We start from the raw sequence: 20,077 nt of genomic DNA, 5'->3' as shown, positions 1-20,077 counted from the left end.
CCACAGAGCTGAGAGCCTGCCACAGAGCCGGGAGCCGAGAGCCTGCCACAGAGCTGAGAGCCTGCCAGAGAGCCTGCCACAGAGCTGAGAGCCTGCCACAGAGCTAGAGCCTGCCACAGAGCTGAGAGCCTGCCACAGAGCCGGGAGCCTGCCACAGAGCCGAGAGCCTGCCACAGAGCTGAGAGCCTGCCACAGAGCTGAGAGCCTGCCACAGAGCCGGGAGCCGAGAGCCTGCCACAGAGCCGAGAGCCTGCCACAGAGCTGAGAGCCTGCCACAGAGCTGAGAGCCTGCCACAGAGCCGGGAGCCGAGAGCCTGCCACAGAGCCGAGAGCCTGCCACAGAGCTGAGAGCCTGCCACAGAGCTGAGAGCCTGCCACAGAGCCGGGAGCTGAGAGCCTGCCACAGAGCCGAGAGCCGAGAGACTTCCACAGAGCTGAGAGCCATGTCTCCGGGGAGGCCTCCTCCTCCTCGCCGTCCACGCACAGAGGTTAGTATGAACCAAAGGTGTATGTGTGTGTGTGTGTGTGTGTGTGTGTATCATCTATTCTTTTATGTTTCATCGTAGGAAGCTGATGAGGCTGAGTCCCCCGGAGAAGAGGTGGTCCCCGAAGATGAGGGAAGGGGTGGAGAAACCCACGGAGAGGGCTCACAATTGGTATGTATCTGTGATGTATTGCGGAAACACACCCTACACTACACACAAAACATAACACTAGATGCTTACAACAAAATACATAGAAACTGATACTTTCAAACCACACACAACACATACAAAACATATACTGTATATCACATGGCACACAACACATAGAATGGCTACCAACAACCCCATAATTTTTTATTTTTGTATTCTAGAGTTCTGAATCTGGTGCCCAAGCAATAGGTCCTTCCAGTGGCTCCCGGGGTCGTCGGCGACATTCACGTGGCGGCCGTCGTCATGTAGGTTTTTTGTTATTTTTTGGGTGCAGGTTAGCAATGTTTCAAATTTGGTGTTAATTTTTTCCCCCTTTTCAAACAGGTTTCACAGCGTGCTCCAGATTCGGACGGTGAGGAGGTCGGCCTTGATATTGACCTCCTCATCGATCTTGTCAGAGACAGGGAGCCGTTGTGGAATATGGGTGACCGCCGCCATGCTGATTTCTCAGTGACCCGTCGACTCTGGGAGCAAATCTGCTGTGAACTGATTCCTAGGTGGGAGGACCTAGATGTTCAGGCCCAGATTCAAGAACGTAAGTATCCTCAGTTCAGTTTTGGTGATGCATTCTAAAATGCTGTTTCTAACCAAGTTGTCTTTCTCCTATTTTAACAGGTGAGCGGATTGTGAAAAGGTGGCGGTCGATCAGGGATCTCTTTAAGAAGGAGTTCAATAAAGAGATGCAGGCCCGGAGTGGATCTGGAGGACGCAGGAGCACGTACAAATACGCAAGGGCCCTGTCGTTCCTCAGGTCAACGATGGTCACCCGAAGGTAAATATTACCCACCACATGCACTAATGTTTTACATGTCTAACCTCTTTTGCTCTTTCAGCCAGGGCCATGCAATGACAGTATATTAATTGTTTGTTTCTCTCTTTTTCCACAGAACCGTTGGGAGCACTCTGGAGCCTGCAGCACAATTGAACACTTCTGGGGCGATCCCTCAAGAGGCCGCCACCGAGGGACACTTTGACAGTGAGGAACCCTCTGCACCTTCCCACTCTGCACCTTCCCACTCTGCACCTTCCCACTCTGCACCTTTCCACTCTGCACCTTCCCACTCTACCGATCCCTCTTTCCCATCCACGAGCACTGGAGCATCCAGGCCGGTTCCATTGCATGTAGCTGCTGGTGAGAACATAGCGTTTCCTGTACCCCACCCTTCTGCTGCAGCCACCTCTAGTACACCTGTAGCATCGGGGCGGTTTCGCCAGAGGGGTCAGATACATAGTTATGCTCCCGAGTTCTTGCACCTGAACGCATCGTTCCAGAACTGTCTGAAAGTTTTGTCCGAGCAAATGGCTGCAGGATTCAATTTCATAAATAAAAGTATGCTCGAGATGCATACACTTCTGGTAACGATGCGTTCAGAGGCAAAACAGTCCCCGAACAACACTTTTTTTCAGTCGGTGCTTGAGCAAATGGAGACACTATCTACTTCTCAGCAGATGCAAGTAATGGAATCCTGCCAGTCTACTCTAGCGCTAATTGCCTCTAGAGCAGATAGTTCTTCCAACCATCCTCCAACTTGCCCCCCCTTCCTCCACTGTCCACCACTACAGCCAGTACCATCCTCCTGACCCGTATCGCCAAACAGACATTGCCCCATCACGCCCAACTCACCATCATCCACATCGTGCCCCGTTCCACCAGCCACACCACCAGCCCCGTGCCCCTTCCCACCATCCACACTATCAGCATCCCTCCCGTGCCACTTCACACCCATATGATGATCCAGACCCATACAACTTCCCATCTACTTCATCCTCACCTCCTCTCCCTGCCCACTTCCAACAGACTGTATCACCCTCTTCCCAAACATCTTCTACACACATCACTCATTCTGCCACCCAGTCCTCCCAAAACATTTCGTACACCCCTCCACCCTACCAAATTTCTAACCCCAATCCCACTTTCTTGTCCACCCGCTCAATAGCTTTCTCCACTCTTTCACCCCTAACCGGTGAACATTCTCCACCACCATCACATTCCTCTCTCCACACTCCCACTGTCGAAGTGTCCCTATCAGACAGTGCCTCCGATAGTATCTCCACCCCGATGTATGAAAACATTTAGTACCCCATTTTTTTGTGTGTTACATTGTTAATAAAAGTTTTTGATTGAAAAATCTCTTGTATTTATTCATTAGGAACAAATAACACTTTTGTAAAAAAAAGGTTTATTGGTAACAGTAGAACTTTGGGTATGCACATCTTGATTTAAAAATAAACTCAAACAGGTACCCAACATGGTTAAAAGGTAAACCCAAACAGGTACGCAACATGAAGGTAAAAACCAAACTGGTATACAACATGGGTAAGGTAAAAACAACAGGTACGCAACATGGGTAAAGGTTAAAGTTATTACTAGGTATACACAAAGTGTTTAAACTATATCATCCTGCCAGTGTATTCTTCCTTGGGGTGAAATAAAATATTCTGCAAAGTGATCCCGTATTCTGGACACTGTGGCAGAACTTCTGTATGTATGGATGCTGTAATCCATCAAGGTGGTTTCGGCAGAATGGTCCTCAATGGAAAGCTGTTCCTTGGATATAACATAATTGTGGAGGACAACACACGCTTTCACCACCTCATCCACAGTGTTTGTGTTTAAGTTTCTGGATGTCAAGAGAACTCTCCATTTGGCGGTTAGGATCCCAAACGCACACTCCACCATTCTCCTTGCACGTGTGAGTCTGTAGTTGAAAATTTTTTTGGTATTGGTTAAACCACGGCTGGAGTAGGGTTTCAAAAGATGCTCTGAAAGCTGAAAAGCTTCATCCCCAACACATACAAATGGCATTGGTGGATCGGAAGTTTGAGGCAGTGGTCTTGGGGGGGGAAATTGAAAGGTTTTTCCATATAAATGCCGCCCCATAGAAGACAGTTTGAAAACTTGCGAATCATTAGAACGACCATACGCCCCAATGTCCACCGCTACAAATTTGTAATCCGCATCGGCGATGGCCATCAGCACGATGGAAAAGTACTTCTTGTAGTTGAAATACTGAGATCCAGAACCAGCCGGTTTCACGATACGGATGTGTTTCCCGTCCACCGCACCCAAGCAATTGGGAAACTGGCACACTTCCAGGAATCTGTCAGCTACTTCCAACCATGTCTGCATTGTGGGATGTGGAATGTATTCTTCATGCAAACAGTCCCACAGTGCACGGCAAGTGTGCCTCACTATTCCTGATATTGTGGAAATGCCCAGTCTGAATTGAAAATGTAGGGAAGACAGGGATTCACCGGTTGCTAGGAATCTGTGAAGAAAAGGAAGGAAGAAATTACTACAAATTCAAAATATCAAATAAAGAGTCCACAACAAAAGTTGATGCAAAAAGAATGCTTACCGAAGAGTCACCATCAGACGCTCAGCTGGGGTAATGGAGAATCGGCAATAGGTATCACTCCTTCTTATCAGATGTTGAACCCGCTCCACCAATATATCAAAGTTCTCCGCTTTCATCCGAACATAGCAGAAAAACTTTTCAGGGTCACCTCGAAGCTCCATATACAACGTTGAAAAGACTCCCCGGGTCATTCTCTGTGCCGTGATGGGGTGGATCCACAAACGGCGTCGTCGCAGACGCATGACACGCTGTCTCTCTTCCTCTTTGTCAATCACAATAGCTTTTAATCGATTCGCCTCTGTGATGAAATCCACGTTGTTCTGCAGAATCTTTGCAATAATGCCCTCCATCTTGCTCTGTAGCTTGCTCCTCTCTAACCCGTCACAGATGTTAAGAACACTGTATATATAGTTTTCAGCCGGCCAATCACCTTTTTAGCCTTTCAGGGGGCGTTTTTTAAAGCCGGATCCGTAAAAAACCGGAAAGAAAAACGGACGAAACGGATGCGACCGGACGAGCCGGATCAGGTTTTTTGCCAGATCCGGACAACGGATCCGGCTAAAAAAACGGATCCGGCTCGCCCGGTTGCATCCGGTTTCTTTAAAAAAAACGGATCCGGTGATGCGGCGCGACGCCGCATCCGGCATCCGGCAAAAAACCTGATGTGTGAAAGCAGCCTTAACACAGAAAAAGGTGCTGCCAGTGCCAATGAATTTTTGTCAACATCAAGGTTGTTCTCACTTGTCAGGTAGTCGTTGACATGTTTACACAGGCTGATAATTGTGATAATTGTGAATGACCATTCCTGCGAATGCTCATTTGCCGATTATACTCTGGTCTATGCAAAGACCTTATCAAACATGATCTATTCCATGTCCAGTATCTTCAGTACGCTAATACAGCTGTGTTTTTCTTTTCTGTTTCTTTTTTCTTTTGTTAGGTAGCTTATCAGGCACAACAATATTGGCATGCTATCCACTCTAGCACTAGACAAGTATCTTCTACTTTTATTAATTTCAGAATAATCTATCTGTTCACATCTAATTAAGTTAAGCCTCCCTGGAAATGATAGAATAGATTCACTAATTAATGTGCTTTGAATTCTACTGCAATTGTAAAGCCTCTCAATTATCATTTCAGCATAATAATTTCATTATTATATTACATTTTCAACACATGATTTTACTGTCTCTTTAAAGTACTGAACAGATGCACTGTAAGACACAGTTATAAGAAATAAGAGTGGAAAAGAATACAAGACAATAAACTGTTCACATGAAATTCCAATTTTGCCTATTAAAGATTAAACAGTTAAAGAACAAAATAATGGTGCATTTTGAAGTTTGCTTATCAGAAGTTTTAACCCCTTTCATGACAACATTAAGTAACAGTGATTCATATGTTTGCAGCAGGAATTGCACCCACGGACACCAGCTGTATTATACATTCAGCATATGACAATATCAGCATTAGCAGGAACTAGCTGTTTAACCATTTAAATGTTGCTGTCAATCACTAGCAATGACATTTAAAGGGACTCTGTCACCTGAATTTGGAGGGAACAATCTTCAGCCATAGGGGCGGGGTTTTCGGGTGTTTGATTCACCTTTTCTTTACCCGCTGGCTGCATGCTGGCTGCAATATTGGATTGAAGTTCATTCTCTGTCCTCCGTAGTACATGCCTGCACAAGGCAAGATTTTCTTGCGCAGGCGTATACTACGGAGGACAGAGAATGAACTTCAGTCCAATATTGCAGCCAGCATGCAGCCAGCGGGTAAGGAAAGGGTGAATCAAACACTCGAAAACCCCACCCCTATGGCTGAAGATTGTTCCCTCCAAATTCAGGTGACAGAGTCCCTTTAAAGAGCAGGTGCATGCATTATTCTGTTGGCAGCCAAGGTCTGGCAGAGTCCTCAATGATTTCATTGTTGGTCCTCGTATAAACCCTGATCTGTGGCTGGGCTTCATGGGAGAATTGCAACTGAATGATATATTGCAATACAGGAGTATTGCATTACATGGTATGAGTGGTAAAATGAACAGAAATGAAGTAAAAGTATTATATATATATAAATATATATATACTGCTCAAAAAAATATCACATCCTAGATATCACTGAATGAAATATTCCAGTTGTAAAATTTTTATTCATTACATAGTGGAATGTGATGAGAACAATAAAACCTAAAGATGATCAACATAAATCACAACTAATATCCCACTGAGGTCTTGGGTTGGAATGATGCTCAAAATTAAAGTGGAAAATGAAGTTACAGGCTGATCCAACAGTGGAAATGCCTCTAGACATGGAAATGATGCTCAGTAGTGTATGTGGCCTTCTTGTGTCTGTATGATCTCCCTACAACTCCTGGGCATGATTCTGATGAGGTGGCAGATGGTCTCCTGAGGATCTCCTCCCAGACCTGGACTAAAGCATCCGCCAACTCCTGGACAGTCTGTGGTGCAATGTGATGTTGGTGGATGGTGCAAGTGAATGCCTTCATCTTGCAGGAACTGCTGACACACTCTACCCACACGAGGTCTGGCATTGTCCTGCACTAGGAGGAACCCAGGGCCAACTGCACCAGCATATGGTCTCACAAGGAGTCTGAGGATCTACTCTCAATACCTAATGGTAGTCAGGCTACCTCTGGCGAGCACACTGAGGGCCTGCGGTCCTCCAAAGAAATGCCATCCCACACCATTACTGACCAAACCGGTCATGCTGAAGGATGTTGCAGGCAGCAGATCTCTCTCCATGGCATCTCCAGACTCTGTCACGTCTGTCACTGGTGCTCAGTGTGAACCTGCTTTCATCTTTGAAGAGCACAGAGCACCAGCGGCAAGTTTGCCAATCCTGGTGTTCTGTTGCAAATGCCAAGTGTCCTGCACGGTGTTGGGCTGTGAGCACAACCCCCATCTGTGGACCTCGAGCACTTAGACCATCCTCATGGAGTCGGTTTCTAACCGTTAGTGTAGACACATGCACATTTGTGGCCTGCTGGAGGTCATTTTGAAGGGCTATGGACGTGCTCATCCTGTTCCTCCTTACGCAAAAGTTGAGGTAGCAGTCCTGCTGCTGGGTTGTTGCCCTCCTACGGCTCCCTCCATGTCTCCTGGTGTACTGGCCTGTCACCTGGTAGCGCCTCCAGCCTCTGGACACTACACGGGCAAACATAGCAAACCTTCTTGCCACAGCTTACATTGATGTGTCATCCTGGATGAACTGCACTACCTGAGCCACTTGTGTGGAATTTAGAGTCCTTCTCATGCTACCACGAGTGTGAAAACACAACCAACATTCAAAAGTGACCAAAACATCAGCCAAAAAGCTTAAAAAGCTTTGGTACTGAGATGTGGTCTGTGGTCCCCTCCTGCACAGCTACTCCTTTATTGAGTGTGTCTTGATAATTGCCAATAATTTTCATCTGTTGTCTATTCCATTTGCACAACAGCATGTGAAATTGATTGTCAAACAGTGTTGCTTCCTAAGTGGACAATTTGATTTCACAGAAGTTTGATTTACTTTTAGTTATATTCTGTTGTTTAAGTGTTCCCTTTATTTTTTTGAGCAGTATATATATATATATATATATATATATATATATATATATATATATATATATATATATATACACTACCATTCAAAAGTTTAGGGTCACTTAGAAATTTCCTTATTTTTGAAAGAAAAGCATTTTTTTCCAATGAAGCTAACATTAATTGATGCAGAAATACACTCTATACATTGTTAATGTGGTAAATGACTATTCTAGCTGCAAACATATGATTTGTAATGCAATATCTTCATAGGTATATAGAGGCCCATTTCCAACAGCCATCACTCCAGTGTTCCTATGTTACTTTGTGTTTGCTATCTTTGTCAGAAGGCTAATGGATGCTTAGAATACCCTTGAAAACCCTTGATCAAGTATGTTAGCACATCTGAAAACAGTTTGGCTAATTAGAGAACCTATAAACCTGACCTTCCTTTGAGCTAGTTGAGAATCTGGAGCATTACATTTGTTGGTTCTATTAAACTCTCAAAATGGCCAGAAAAAAAAGAGCTTTAATGTGGAACTCGACAGTCTATTCCTGTTCTTTGAAATGAAGGCTATTCCGTGCGAGAAATTGCCAAGAAACTGAAGATTTCCTACAACGGTGTGTACTACTCCCTTCAGAGGAGAGCACAAACAGGCTCTAACCAGAGTAGAAAGAGAAGAGGGATGCCCCGCTGCACAACTGAGCAACAAGACAAGTACATTAGAGTCTGTAGTTTGAGAAATTTATGCCTTTCTTACACTTTGTCTTCTTACAAACCCATTTGCTCTTTCAGCTCTGCTGTATTGTAACACTGCAAAAGAAGAAGAAAGATCCGAGGATGCTAAATATTCTGCTTTATTAGTGGAAAAAAAATGGTAGTACGCAGTTTCAACGCATCACTCACATATAAATCATGGACATAGACTTTATTATGATGAATAATTACCCTAGGTGATAAACATTGGTGTAGAGATCAGAATAAATCCAGATGGAAAAGGTGATTAACTAAAGTGCTATAAGTGCTATAGCTTAAACTAATATATCGGCACTCTGTGTATTGACGACAAACTTTTTCATAATTGTGATCCTTCTTTGTTGAGAGTTAGAGGCATCGATAAAATTACTCCTTCAATACTCCTTATTTTTTCCCCACCCCATACTTTTTAATGTGTTTGACTAATAAAGCTGTATATTTTTTTAATCACACAATTGGACTTGCATCCCCAGTTCTTTCTTCTTCTTTTTCATGTATGCTCACCGATGAGTCCATAATAGATCCATAAATACACTTGTGGTGTTAGTGGAGGATTTTCTTTTCTATTTATTCGATCTCATAAATTTGTCATTATTTTATACTACCTGTATGTGTACTTTCATCCTTATATCCCCCTTCCTTTTTTTGATGTCTTGTTATGTATTGTAACACTGCCTGCCTGTGAGATGGCAGATGACTCATTGAGAGGACGCCTGCAGATTGTGTCAGTATGAGCTCATTCACGTGACCGTGCTTTCATGAAAAAAAAACAGACAGCACCTGAGCCAATGTTATTAAATAGGCAAGTGCAGATGAGAATTTTATTTCACTGACCAAATCTGCAATTGCAGCATACATTAGTTTCTTCCGTAAATTGGATGAGACTCAACCAAACACGTGTATGGGTGCGTAAAAAAAATTAGAAGTTATACATAGCCACAGCATAGCATCTGATTTTAATGGATACATTGCAATTCTGTAGCATAGGAAACAGTAAATTGTCTTGTAAATGATTAATAGCTAATGCTATAAAAAAACAAATTGCATATGTGCTGTACATGGATTGCACACAGATGACAAGTGAGAAAAAAATCATCCCACTTTTCTTAATGAAACTATGTCCTATTTTTGACGCACTGCAGTGAGATCATGAGAGTAGAGAGCGCCCATTACACATCACACTGGTAAGGCCGGATTCACACTTGCGTGTATAATGCAAGAAACTCGCACATCAATACCCTGCACTGCCGCCGGCGGTTCGGACCGGGGCGTTCAGCTGCATTGAAATACATGAAACTGCACACTACGGTCCCAAGTGCCGACAGCAGTGCCAGGAATTGATGCAAGAGAGCCGTGCGAGTTTCTCGCATTATACACACAAGTGTGACCCCGACCTAATGCGAATAAACTCGCGCAGATCCGAGTCCGGTTCATAGCCCAGAACAGCTCATTTACATATAAAAAAATGAGGATTTCTCTGGAAAAAGATATCAGCTCACGGATATCAAATAGGTATAGCATCCTAAAGGAATGCTTGCTTCCAGATAATCTTGTGAGCACTGCCGCCTTAGTAAAGACAATACTAATTAGCATTAAATGAAAAAGCCCATATCTCAGAATGCATTTGGCCGATTTAAAAAAAATCAAGAAAAAAAACAAACATAAAAAAACTGAATAATCAGGAGCGCAGAGAAGAGCGAGCCCGAACTTAAAAGTTTGGCGTTCATACCAGACAGTTAGTGTCCGGTGGTTAACTCCAAACATGGACTTTCCCTGTAAGTGATGTGATGTTCGTAGTTACAGGGGGAAGTCCATTGCAGAAAAAGAGAGACAAAGAAACAGAGAGAGAGATTTTTTTTCAGGTCTCCATTGGTTGCAGTGGTGTTCGTTTACTAGAATCTGAACTTCCACGGGTCCGCTAATCCCTACAGGAGAGTGATTGGAATAAAAGAAGAGCAAGAACTGACAGGTTCTATTTGAGGAATTAACGTACTCTGTAGATTTTCCTGCACATTGCAGAGACCAGGTGACATTATTTTTGAGCAGCCCCTTTTTACTCTATTCCAATCTAAAACACGAATGTTTAAAGGAAATTGTACAACTGAAATAGAAGATAATTTCAGATAACATACTAGAGCTGGTAGTGAGATAATTCCCTTATCTTTAACACCAACTTCATGATGGAATGTCAAGCTGATCAATTTAGGATTATACTATAGCCTCTTTCACCTTATAAAGTTTCAAATTGATCTGCTAATAACTTTCCTTATCTGAACATTATCTTTCACATTCTGTACAGTGCGTCAGTATTAGAACTTAATATTAAATAGACTTCATAAGCACTTAAAACGATTTCTATAATTATTAACATTTCCAAATGTACGATAAAAGTGACATTATGGTAATAATAAGGCCAGAATGAGGCTCTCGTAGACTTACATACTTACATTGAGAGCTTAAGACCCTTACCTCTGTCTTTCAGTCATTTAGGAGTTCCGGTCACAAAATAGCGGTGTTTGTCAGGGTCGGGGGTGCGATTACAGCGGCCGCTTTGTGTTCTTAGAGCAGTGACTGAATCGGCGCCACCCCACACCTATGACTGAAAACCGAATGTTGGTGGGTAGAATAAAGATAATTTTCTCCCCGCTGCATTTGGCTGCTTGCAGGCGCTGGGCAGCATCATAACACTGTTAACCTGCAGAATAAGCGCATAACTGCAGGTTGACAGCATTATTTCGGGTGAAAAAAAGCATTATGCCCTTGCTGTAATGGATATCAGCATTTCATTGAACTGAATTCCTGCTGTTTTTATTCTTGACTTGTAATTATATAAAGCAACTAAACACAGCAATAGATGAACCGAAGATGCACAGGACAGATTAAGCCTTTTATAATTTCCATAGGACACAGTCTTCCTTTTTGAATTTTATTTAGTTTTTTCACTGTTTAATTAGAGATGAGATCTTTTGAACTTCAAATCCCTGAACTTTGAATTCTCACAAATCTAAATACTGGAAAGTTTGTAATTGGTCAGAAAATACACTTGGTGGATTGAGAGAGAGAAAGACGACCTCGCTTACCATAGAAGCTTACAGTCTACAGGGAAGAGAGAGAATGGACCCTACTGCCCTAAGACTTTACACTTTACCATGCTGATAAAAAGAGCTTACACTCTACGGAGGGAGAGAGGACCCTACTGACCATAGGAACTGCCATACAAACTGTGCTTTGCTAGAAATCTCAGATCTGTGATGACCCAGGAACTGACCACCACTGCACTAGGTATAATAATATGTAAGATGTTATATGTGTAGGGCATCATGGGGAAGCCTGCATGGCAACGTAAAATGACATTGGGCCCCTCTCTGATGCTTCAGAATTGTGGAAATGGTGCCAAACAAGTTTTCTTTTTTTTTTTTACCAGCCAAAAATGTAATCTCAGAACGTTCAATTTCTCGTGAAACTGCACATTTAGAAATGTAACCCTAACTTGATCCTCTGTGGATCGACCCACTCACCTCTACATGCAATGTATTTCTATAAGTTAGATTGGTTATAGTAATCCCACACACATAAGGGACAATTTAGTAAGGTATTCTGGCATAAAACTACTTAATAAGTCGCTATATGCATATGCAACTCAGAACTGGTGCAAAAATATTGTGACATTTGGGATTTATTTGCCAGGTGTGCTTGTATGGCTGTAACATATATGGGATTTGTCATATCGAGGGACATGTCAAGAACAATAGAAAAAAATACTTGGCTATATTTGACTTATTTTTTTAACAACCCAAAAAATCCCAAAACATTTTAAGTTGGCAGAAGTATTTTTTTTAAACTGTACATCCTATTTGTTGACTAGGGTGTGGATATAATATGTGATTCAGACTGGCTTTTCTTGCTTTTCCAATTTATTTTTTCATTTATTTCACACACCGTGTCTGCCACAAAGTCTTAAAAGACTGTGAGAGATGGAACATTTTAAGATATTAACAAATTCTTTTGACTATTGATTTCCTCTGTAACTGGGGCTGGTAAATTGGCACCAGTGACAAGGGAAATTCAGCCTCCTGCTGTCATACAGTAGCATTGCTGATTGGATTTACTAGGACCCAGCAGCTACTATTCCCTCCCTACACTTAATGGTGACATAATCACTGGGTCTGTAGAAAGGAGCACTGTATTACATTGTACTATATGTACAACAATGTGAATAAAGTAATCCAGAATTTGTCACACAGGCACCGGAAAACCAGTTCCTTACCCAACTGCTGCACAATCTCATCCAAGCAGTACAATCTGTATTGATGTCTTAGAATGTCACTGCAAAGTGAAGTATGAACTGCTTGAACTTTTAACCCCTTCACGCTGCAGCCCATTTTCATTTTTGCTTTTCTGTTTTTTGCTCCCCTGCTTCCCAGAGCCGTAACTATTTTCTTTTTCGGTCACTTTGGCCATGTGAGGGCTTGATTCTTGTGGGATGAGTTGTACTTTTGAAAGACAGCATTGGTTTTATCATATCGTGTACTGGTAAATGGGGTGAAATTTTAAAAAAAAGTGCAATTCCACAACTGTTTTTTTTTCTTACCATGTTTATCAACTGCTAAAACTGACCTGCCATTATGATTCTCCAGGTCATTACAATTTCGTAAATACCAAACATGTATAGGTTGTCTTTTATTTAAGTGGTAAAAAAAAAAATTCAAAAGTTGTTTTAAAAAAAATTGCATTATTTTCCGAGACACTGTCTCCATTTTTTGTGATCTGGGGCTGAATGAGGACTTATTTTTTGCATGCCGAGCTGAGGTTTTTATTGATACTATATTGGTGCAGATACGTTCTTTTGCTCTATTGTTATTGCATTTTAATGCAATGTTGCTGCAACCAATAAAATGTAATTCTGGCATTTTGACTTTTTCTCGCTACGCTGTTTGCCGATTGGTTTAATTCTTTTTATAGCTTGATAGATCAGGCAATTCTGAACGCGGAGATACCAAACGTGTATTTTTTATTGTATTATTTTGAATGGGGCGAATGGGGGGTGATTTGAAAGTTCATATCTATTTAGATTTTTAAAAACTTTTTTTTACTTTACACTTGCTTCAATATTCTCCATGGAAGACCAGAAGCTGTGATCATCTGATTGTTTGTGCTACACAGAGCTCTATGCTCTATGTAGCAGAAATGCTCACTTGCTATGAGTGCCCACCGCTGGGTGGTGCTCATAGCAATCCGGCAATGACAAGCACATGGGTCTGCTGCAGACGCGGGGTTGTCATGCCAACCCATCGGCTACCCTCAGTTATGTGACACGGGCGCCAACAGGCAGGATTAGTGACATGCTTCATTAAATGCCACTGTCAGAGATTGACAGCTGCATTTAGCAGATTAACAAATGTGGGTGGATCGCGATTTCCCCCACGGCTGTTAGAAGGAATATTTCTGCTGTTCAAATCAGCTAATATGTGCCGGGAAAGATGTGGGCTCAGGGCTGGAGCCCACATCAAAGGAGGAGACAGGACATGTGCAGTGCATGTACGGGGCATGATTTCAAAGGGTTAAAGTCTATGGGCAGCCCAGTAATGGCTAAAGATACATTTCAGTCTCAGAAACTGCAGCGCTTAAATTGTGCTTCAGCCCCTACAATCTTTTCTTGAACAGCAAAACCCATGTTAAATGGGGATTGCTGCAGTACTATACATAGTTAGGGGCCTGGTAATATACAGATCAGGATAAACACAATGTAGAAGCTACATTTCTGAATCATCCCTAGGACTCCTTCATTCTCAAGATTTGTTAAGGTACCATAGTTCATACCACTAAAGATTAAAAAAAGTTGTCATATCTAGTGATTTGCCATGACTTTATAACATGAGATTATTCCATTAACCCCTTCATGACCAGGGGATTTTTCGTTTCTCCGTGTTCGTTTTTCGCTCCCCTCCTTCCCAGAGCCATAACTTTTTTATTTTTCCGTCAATTTGGCCATGTGAGGGCTTATTTTTTGCGGGACGAGTTGTACTTTTGAACGACATCATTGGTTTTAGCATGTCGTGTACTAGAAAACGGGAAAAAAATTCCAAGTGCGGTGAAATTGCAAAAAAAGTGCAATCCCACATTGGTTTTTTGTTTGGCTTTTTTGCTAGGTTCACTAAATGCTAAAAATGACCTGCCATTATGATTCTCCAGGTCATTACGAGTTCATAGACACCAAACATGACTAGGTTATTTTTAATCTAAGTGGTGAAAAAAAATTCCAAACTTTGCTAAAAAAAACAAAAAAAAAATTGCGCCATTTTCCGATACTCGTAGCGTCTCCATTTTTCGTGATCTGGGGTCGGTTGAGGGCTTATTTTTTGCGTGCCGAGATGACGTTTTTAATGATAGCATTTCGGTGCAGATACGTTCTTTTGATCGCCCGTTATTGCATTTTAATGCAATGTCGCGGCGACCAAAAAAATGTAATTCTGGCGTTTCGAGTTTTTTTCCCGCTACACTGTTTAGCGATCAGGTTAATACTTTTTTTTATTTGATAGATCGGGCAATTCTGAGCGCGGCGATACCAAATATGCGTAGATTTGATATTTTTTTTATTGATTTATTTTGATTGGGGCGAAAGGGGGGTGATTTAAACTTTTATGTTTTTTTTATTTTTTTCACATTTTTTTAAACTTTTTTTTTTAACTTTTGCCATGCTTCAATAGCCTCCATGAGAGGCTAGAAGCAGGCACAAGCCGATCGGCTCTGCTACATAGCAGCGATCTGCTGATCGCTGCTATGTAGCAGAATTGCACGTGTGCTGTGAGCGCCGACCACAGGGTGGCGCTCACAGCGACGGGCAATCAGTAACCATAGAGGTCTCAAGGACCTCTATGGCTACAATGGAGACGCATCGCCGACCCCCGGACATGTGACGGGGGTCGGCGATGACGTCATTTCCGGCCGCCCGGCCAAAAGCGGTAGTTAAATGCCGCTGTCTGCGTTTGACAGCGGCATTTAACTAGTTAATAGGTGCGGGCAGATCGCGATTCTGCCCGCGCCTATTACGGGCACATGTCAGCTGTTCAAAACAGCTGACATGTCCCGGCTTTGGTGCGGGCTCACCGCGGAGCCCTGCATCAAAGCAGGGGAGCCGGCATCGGACGGTATAGTACGTCCGATGCCGGTAAGGGGTTAATCCATTAACACAAATATATGTCCATGCCAGTGCACACATTCAACAGATACCAACTGCTTTTTACAGCCGGCATCTGCCTATAACAGCTGCAACTAAAGCTAGCTGCAATCGCTGTTGTTTAACTATTTAGATGGTGCTGTAAATCACTGACATCATAATTTAAAGATACATTACATTTACATTACAAAATCATGTTGACAGTCTGAGGCAGTGAGGGAGATCAAATGCGAGGGTTGATCTGTATCCCCCAGGATCCCGACCTATTAGACCCGGTGGAGTGCCTTGTGTTCACAGCAGGACGCTTGTAAATCACAAGTTAAAATAAAAGTAAGTGTGGAACTGGTCAACCTATTTGGCCAAGGCAATCTTTGGTGGTATCGTCTAGGGATGGGAGGCCATTCTTTTAATTTCTAAGCCTGTGGAACTTTTGGTAGGATTTTTTTAATCAGAGAAGATCTCTCTTTATGCACTATTAGGTTTGTGCCATGCACTGCTCCTGGGCCTGCCATGGCTACGAAAACACGTGCCTGTCATGGATTAGAGATTCGGGGAAAAAGTATTCCGTTGTAGCCAGGCCTGCCACAGGAGATATCTTTCCCCCATTCTTCCTGCTAGACCTCCAGTTATCCTATCATATTTACCTGACTTGTCTCCCACTTATTGGACTTATGTTTCCTTTGGTAGCCATTCAAACACATTTTTGTCAATTTATATGCATGTTATCAGGCCAAAATCACGAGGGTATGTGAACTTTTGATCAGGGTCATTTGGATGTTTAGGGTTGTCATTATGATTTAAAAAGAGAAAACACAGTAATTTGACAATAAATGGCTTCATCCAACCACTAACCATGAGTGGAGAAAAAGTTTGTGTCATCATTCATAATCTCTGAAAAAAGGCCAAGAAATCAAAAAATTCTGCCGGGGTATGAAAACTTTTGAGAACAACTGTATAATATAATATTTAATGTAATTTCATCATAATATAATGCTACCATGGGAACAATTTCATAATAATCTAAATGAAATTTCAGACTGACCAGATTTGACCTGCAGGAAACTGTATTATTCATATTTATATACCAGAACTGGTGCAGCCAATTTTTACCATTTAGTCATTTTTTTTTTCAGAAATTTTCTCAATTCTTCTTTGAAAAGCTGCACAAAAACATTTCAATTTTCATGGCTTTTATAAGACTTTTACTGGAAGTGATTTTAATGCTCTAAAAACATATGTCTTGTTAAATGTTGACTATGTCTATTATATTCTGTCTATCAAATCAATATGTCTAATCAATATACAGTATATTATCCACTTTACCCCCGAGGGTGGTTTGAACACTAATGACAAGGCCAATTTTTACAATTCTGACCTCTGTCCCTTTATGAGGTAATAACTCTGTAACGCTTTAACGGATGCCACTGATTGTGATATTCTTTTTTCGTGACATATTGTACTTCGTGATAGTGGTAAAATTTGTTTGATATGGCTTGCGCTTATTTGTAAAAAAAAAAAAAAAAAAAATGGGATGACAATTTTTGAAATTTTCCAACTTTGAATTTTCATGCCCTTAAATCAGATTTATGTCACACAAAATTCTTAATAACATGTCTAATTTACATCAGCACAATTTTGGTACCAATTTTTTTTTTTTTAAAGTTATAAGAGTTTAAAGTTGACCAACGATTTCTCATTTTTACAACACCATTTTTTTTCAAGCACCACATCACATTTGAAGTAACTTTTGGGTCTATGTGATAGAACATACCAAAAAATTACACCATTCTAAAAACTGCACCCCTCAAGGTGCTCAAAACCACATTCAATACGTTTATTAACCCATCAGGTGCTTCACAGGGATTTTTGGAATGTGAAAAAAATGAACATTTAACTTTTTTCACAAAAAAATTTGTTCAGATCCAAATTTTTTTTATTTTGACAAGGGTAACAGGAAAACATAGACCCAGCAATTTGTTGTGTCATTTCTCCTGAGCATGGAGATACCCCACATTAGGGAGAAAACCCCTGTTTGGGCGCACGGCAGAGCTCAGACTGGAAGTAGCGCCATTTGACTTTTTCAAAGCAAAATTTGCTGGAACAATTAGCGAACGCCATGTCATGTTTGGAGAGCCTCTGATGTGCCTAAACAGTGAAAATACCCCACAAGTGACACCATTTTGAAAACTAGACCACTCAGGGAACAAATCTAGATGTGTGGTTAGCACATTGAACCACCAGGTGCTTCACAGAAGCTTACAACCTTGAGCCGTAAAAATAAAATTTGCTGGAACAATTGGCGGACGCCATGTAGCATTTGAGGAGGCTTTGACAAGCATAAACAGTAAAAGTACCCCACAACTGACAACATTTGGAAACTAAATCCCTCAGGGAACTGAGCTAGATGTGTGGTGAGCACATTGAACACACAGGTGCATCAGAAAAGTTTATAACATTGAGCCGTAAAAATAAAAATAAAACAATTCTCCACAGATATGATTTTAGCACAAATTTTTGCATTTTCATAATGGTAACAGGAGAAATTGCACCATACAATTTGGTGTTCAATTTCTCCTGAGTATGTCAACACTCAATATGAGGAAGAGAACCAAATGTGTTTGGCTCGGAAGGGAAGGAGCGTCATTTGACTTTTTCAATTGAGCAGTAGAATTTGCTTTGTACGACTTTCCATGGTGAGTAAATAGGTAATGCAACTGATTCTTAGCATACTTCCCATCATTTTTCAACTGACACTCTAAAATAAATTAAATATATTTACCACACCAATATTAAATGTTATAAATACTTTACCTTGTAAACTAGAATATGAATCTAAAATATCAAATTAATTTTACTTTAAAGTTGCATTTCCAATTTAATCTTATTTATTCAATAAAGAAAAAGAATAGAGAACTATAAATCTGTAAACTGGAGTATTTTTTTTTAATTTGTAGGTTCGGATATCATTTATCTTGATGGTAAAAGCTCTATAATGTATCGATTTTATGAAAAGTCAATCAGCACAACAAAAGATCTGATCTCTCTTAAGTTTAAAACGATGCACAGCGATGGGGTTCTACTCCATGGAGAAGGACAAAATGGAGATCGCATTGCACTGGAGCTTATTAAAGGAAGACTTTGTTTAAGTATTCATTTAGGTAAGTTGTTATACTTTGCTATTCACCTCTTAAAATAGTATGGTGTTTGTGTGAGCAGATGGAAAATGAAGCAGATATGGAAAGGAAACATTTGCTGTGAAAGGTTTTACACATATGTATCTTTCCATATTTTTGCTCTGTCGTCTAGCCCAAAGAAGGGTACATAGGGGGAATGATTATTCCAGAAGGAGAAATTAGCAGATTGCTCCTGTACGATATATTACAGAGTTGCTTATTTTTGTGTCTACTGTACTATTGATTTATGAAATAAAAATTAAAGTGATGCTTATGCTATATTGCTCAGCAAGTCAAAGCAGAGTGCAGAAATTGCTGTATTGCTCTTGACCTTCAGCAATATTCAGCTTTCTCTGCAGTTTTTGTTTGGCGGTTACAGGAGGAAGTTGTCCCCAACCTGGTGGTAGCTAAGAACGCCTGAGAAGACGTAACAGAAGGGATATCTTTTGCATAACACTGTCCAAATGAGTAGTGTAAAATAAAGCTATTCTTTTCTCTTGCTGTGTGTCCAACCAGTATCAAAAGTTGGATAGTTTGATAAAAGATGAGATTTCTTTCTTTGTAAATGACAAAATGAATAAAATGGATTTCGTCACATAAAACAGATATTTGCTTCTACTTACTGTAACTTAAGACAAAGAGTATACTGTGTAAAACATGTGTTTACTAACAGAAAATATATGCATCTTTTAATTGTTTTGTGTTTTTAAGGTAATTTGCAATTTCATACCTCTAATCCCCATGTTAATGTATTCCTGGGAAGCTTGCTAGATGACCAGCAATGGCATTCAGTTGTCATAGAGCGTTTTGGAAGACAAGTTAATTTCACTGTTGACAGGCACGTGCATCATTTCTTCATGAAAGGAGACATCTCCTATTTGGACATTGATTATGAGGTGTGTATTTTTTAGTATACTAAATATGGTTGAGCGAGTATACTGCGCATTAGATAAAAAGAATGTCATGTTAATATTTTCATAAATGACAAAATAAAATGACAACTAATTTATGTTTTTATATTACTCCCATCCTCCATTCTACAAGTGAACTTCATGAAAGTTTGCGCTTGCATCTATTGTATAGGATGGAATTCATTACAAATTATCATTAATGAGGACTTAGGCTAATAGCACACCAGAATAATTTGTGCTTGCATTTTATCAACGAGCCACTTTACTTTGATCAATCAATGAAGAGAAAAAAAAGTATTGCTGCACAGCCTGAATGTAATGTACTGGTAAGAACACAGTAACTTGTGGGTGTAGGGCTTCAGTAACTGGAGGTGCTCGCATACGAAAAAACAAACAATCCAGTATAAATATGAAAAAAGAAGAACTGCGGCAGCACTCACCAGATTGCGTAGATCAAACCTTTATT

General features: G+C 41.0%; 1 protein-coding gene across 1 annotated transcript in view; it reads left to right on the top strand.

The window, feature by feature from the left end:
* CNTNAP4 (contactin associated protein family member 4) overlaps positions 1-20,077 on the top strand; it is an 820,352-nt gene that overhangs the window by 355,614 nt on the left and 444,661 nt on the right. The window contains exons 5-6 of the mRNA XM_069762123.1: positions 18,482-18,685; positions 19,412-19,596. Of these exons, the coding sequence (XP_069618224.1) occupies positions 18,482-18,685; positions 19,412-19,596 (389 nt within the window). The remainder of the gene's footprint in view (positions 1-18,481; positions 18,686-19,411; positions 19,597-20,077) is intronic.

The sequence above is a fragment of the Ranitomeya imitator genome, chromosome 1, assembly GCF_032444005.1.
Source record: "Ranitomeya imitator isolate aRanImi1 chromosome 1, aRanImi1.pri, whole genome shotgun sequence".
Classification (NCBI taxonomy): domain Eukaryota; kingdom Metazoa; phylum Chordata; class Amphibia; order Anura; family Dendrobatidae; genus Ranitomeya; species Ranitomeya imitator.
The sequence above is the reverse complement of the archived record's forward strand: the minus strand, read 5'-3'. Positions and strand labels throughout refer to the sequence as shown.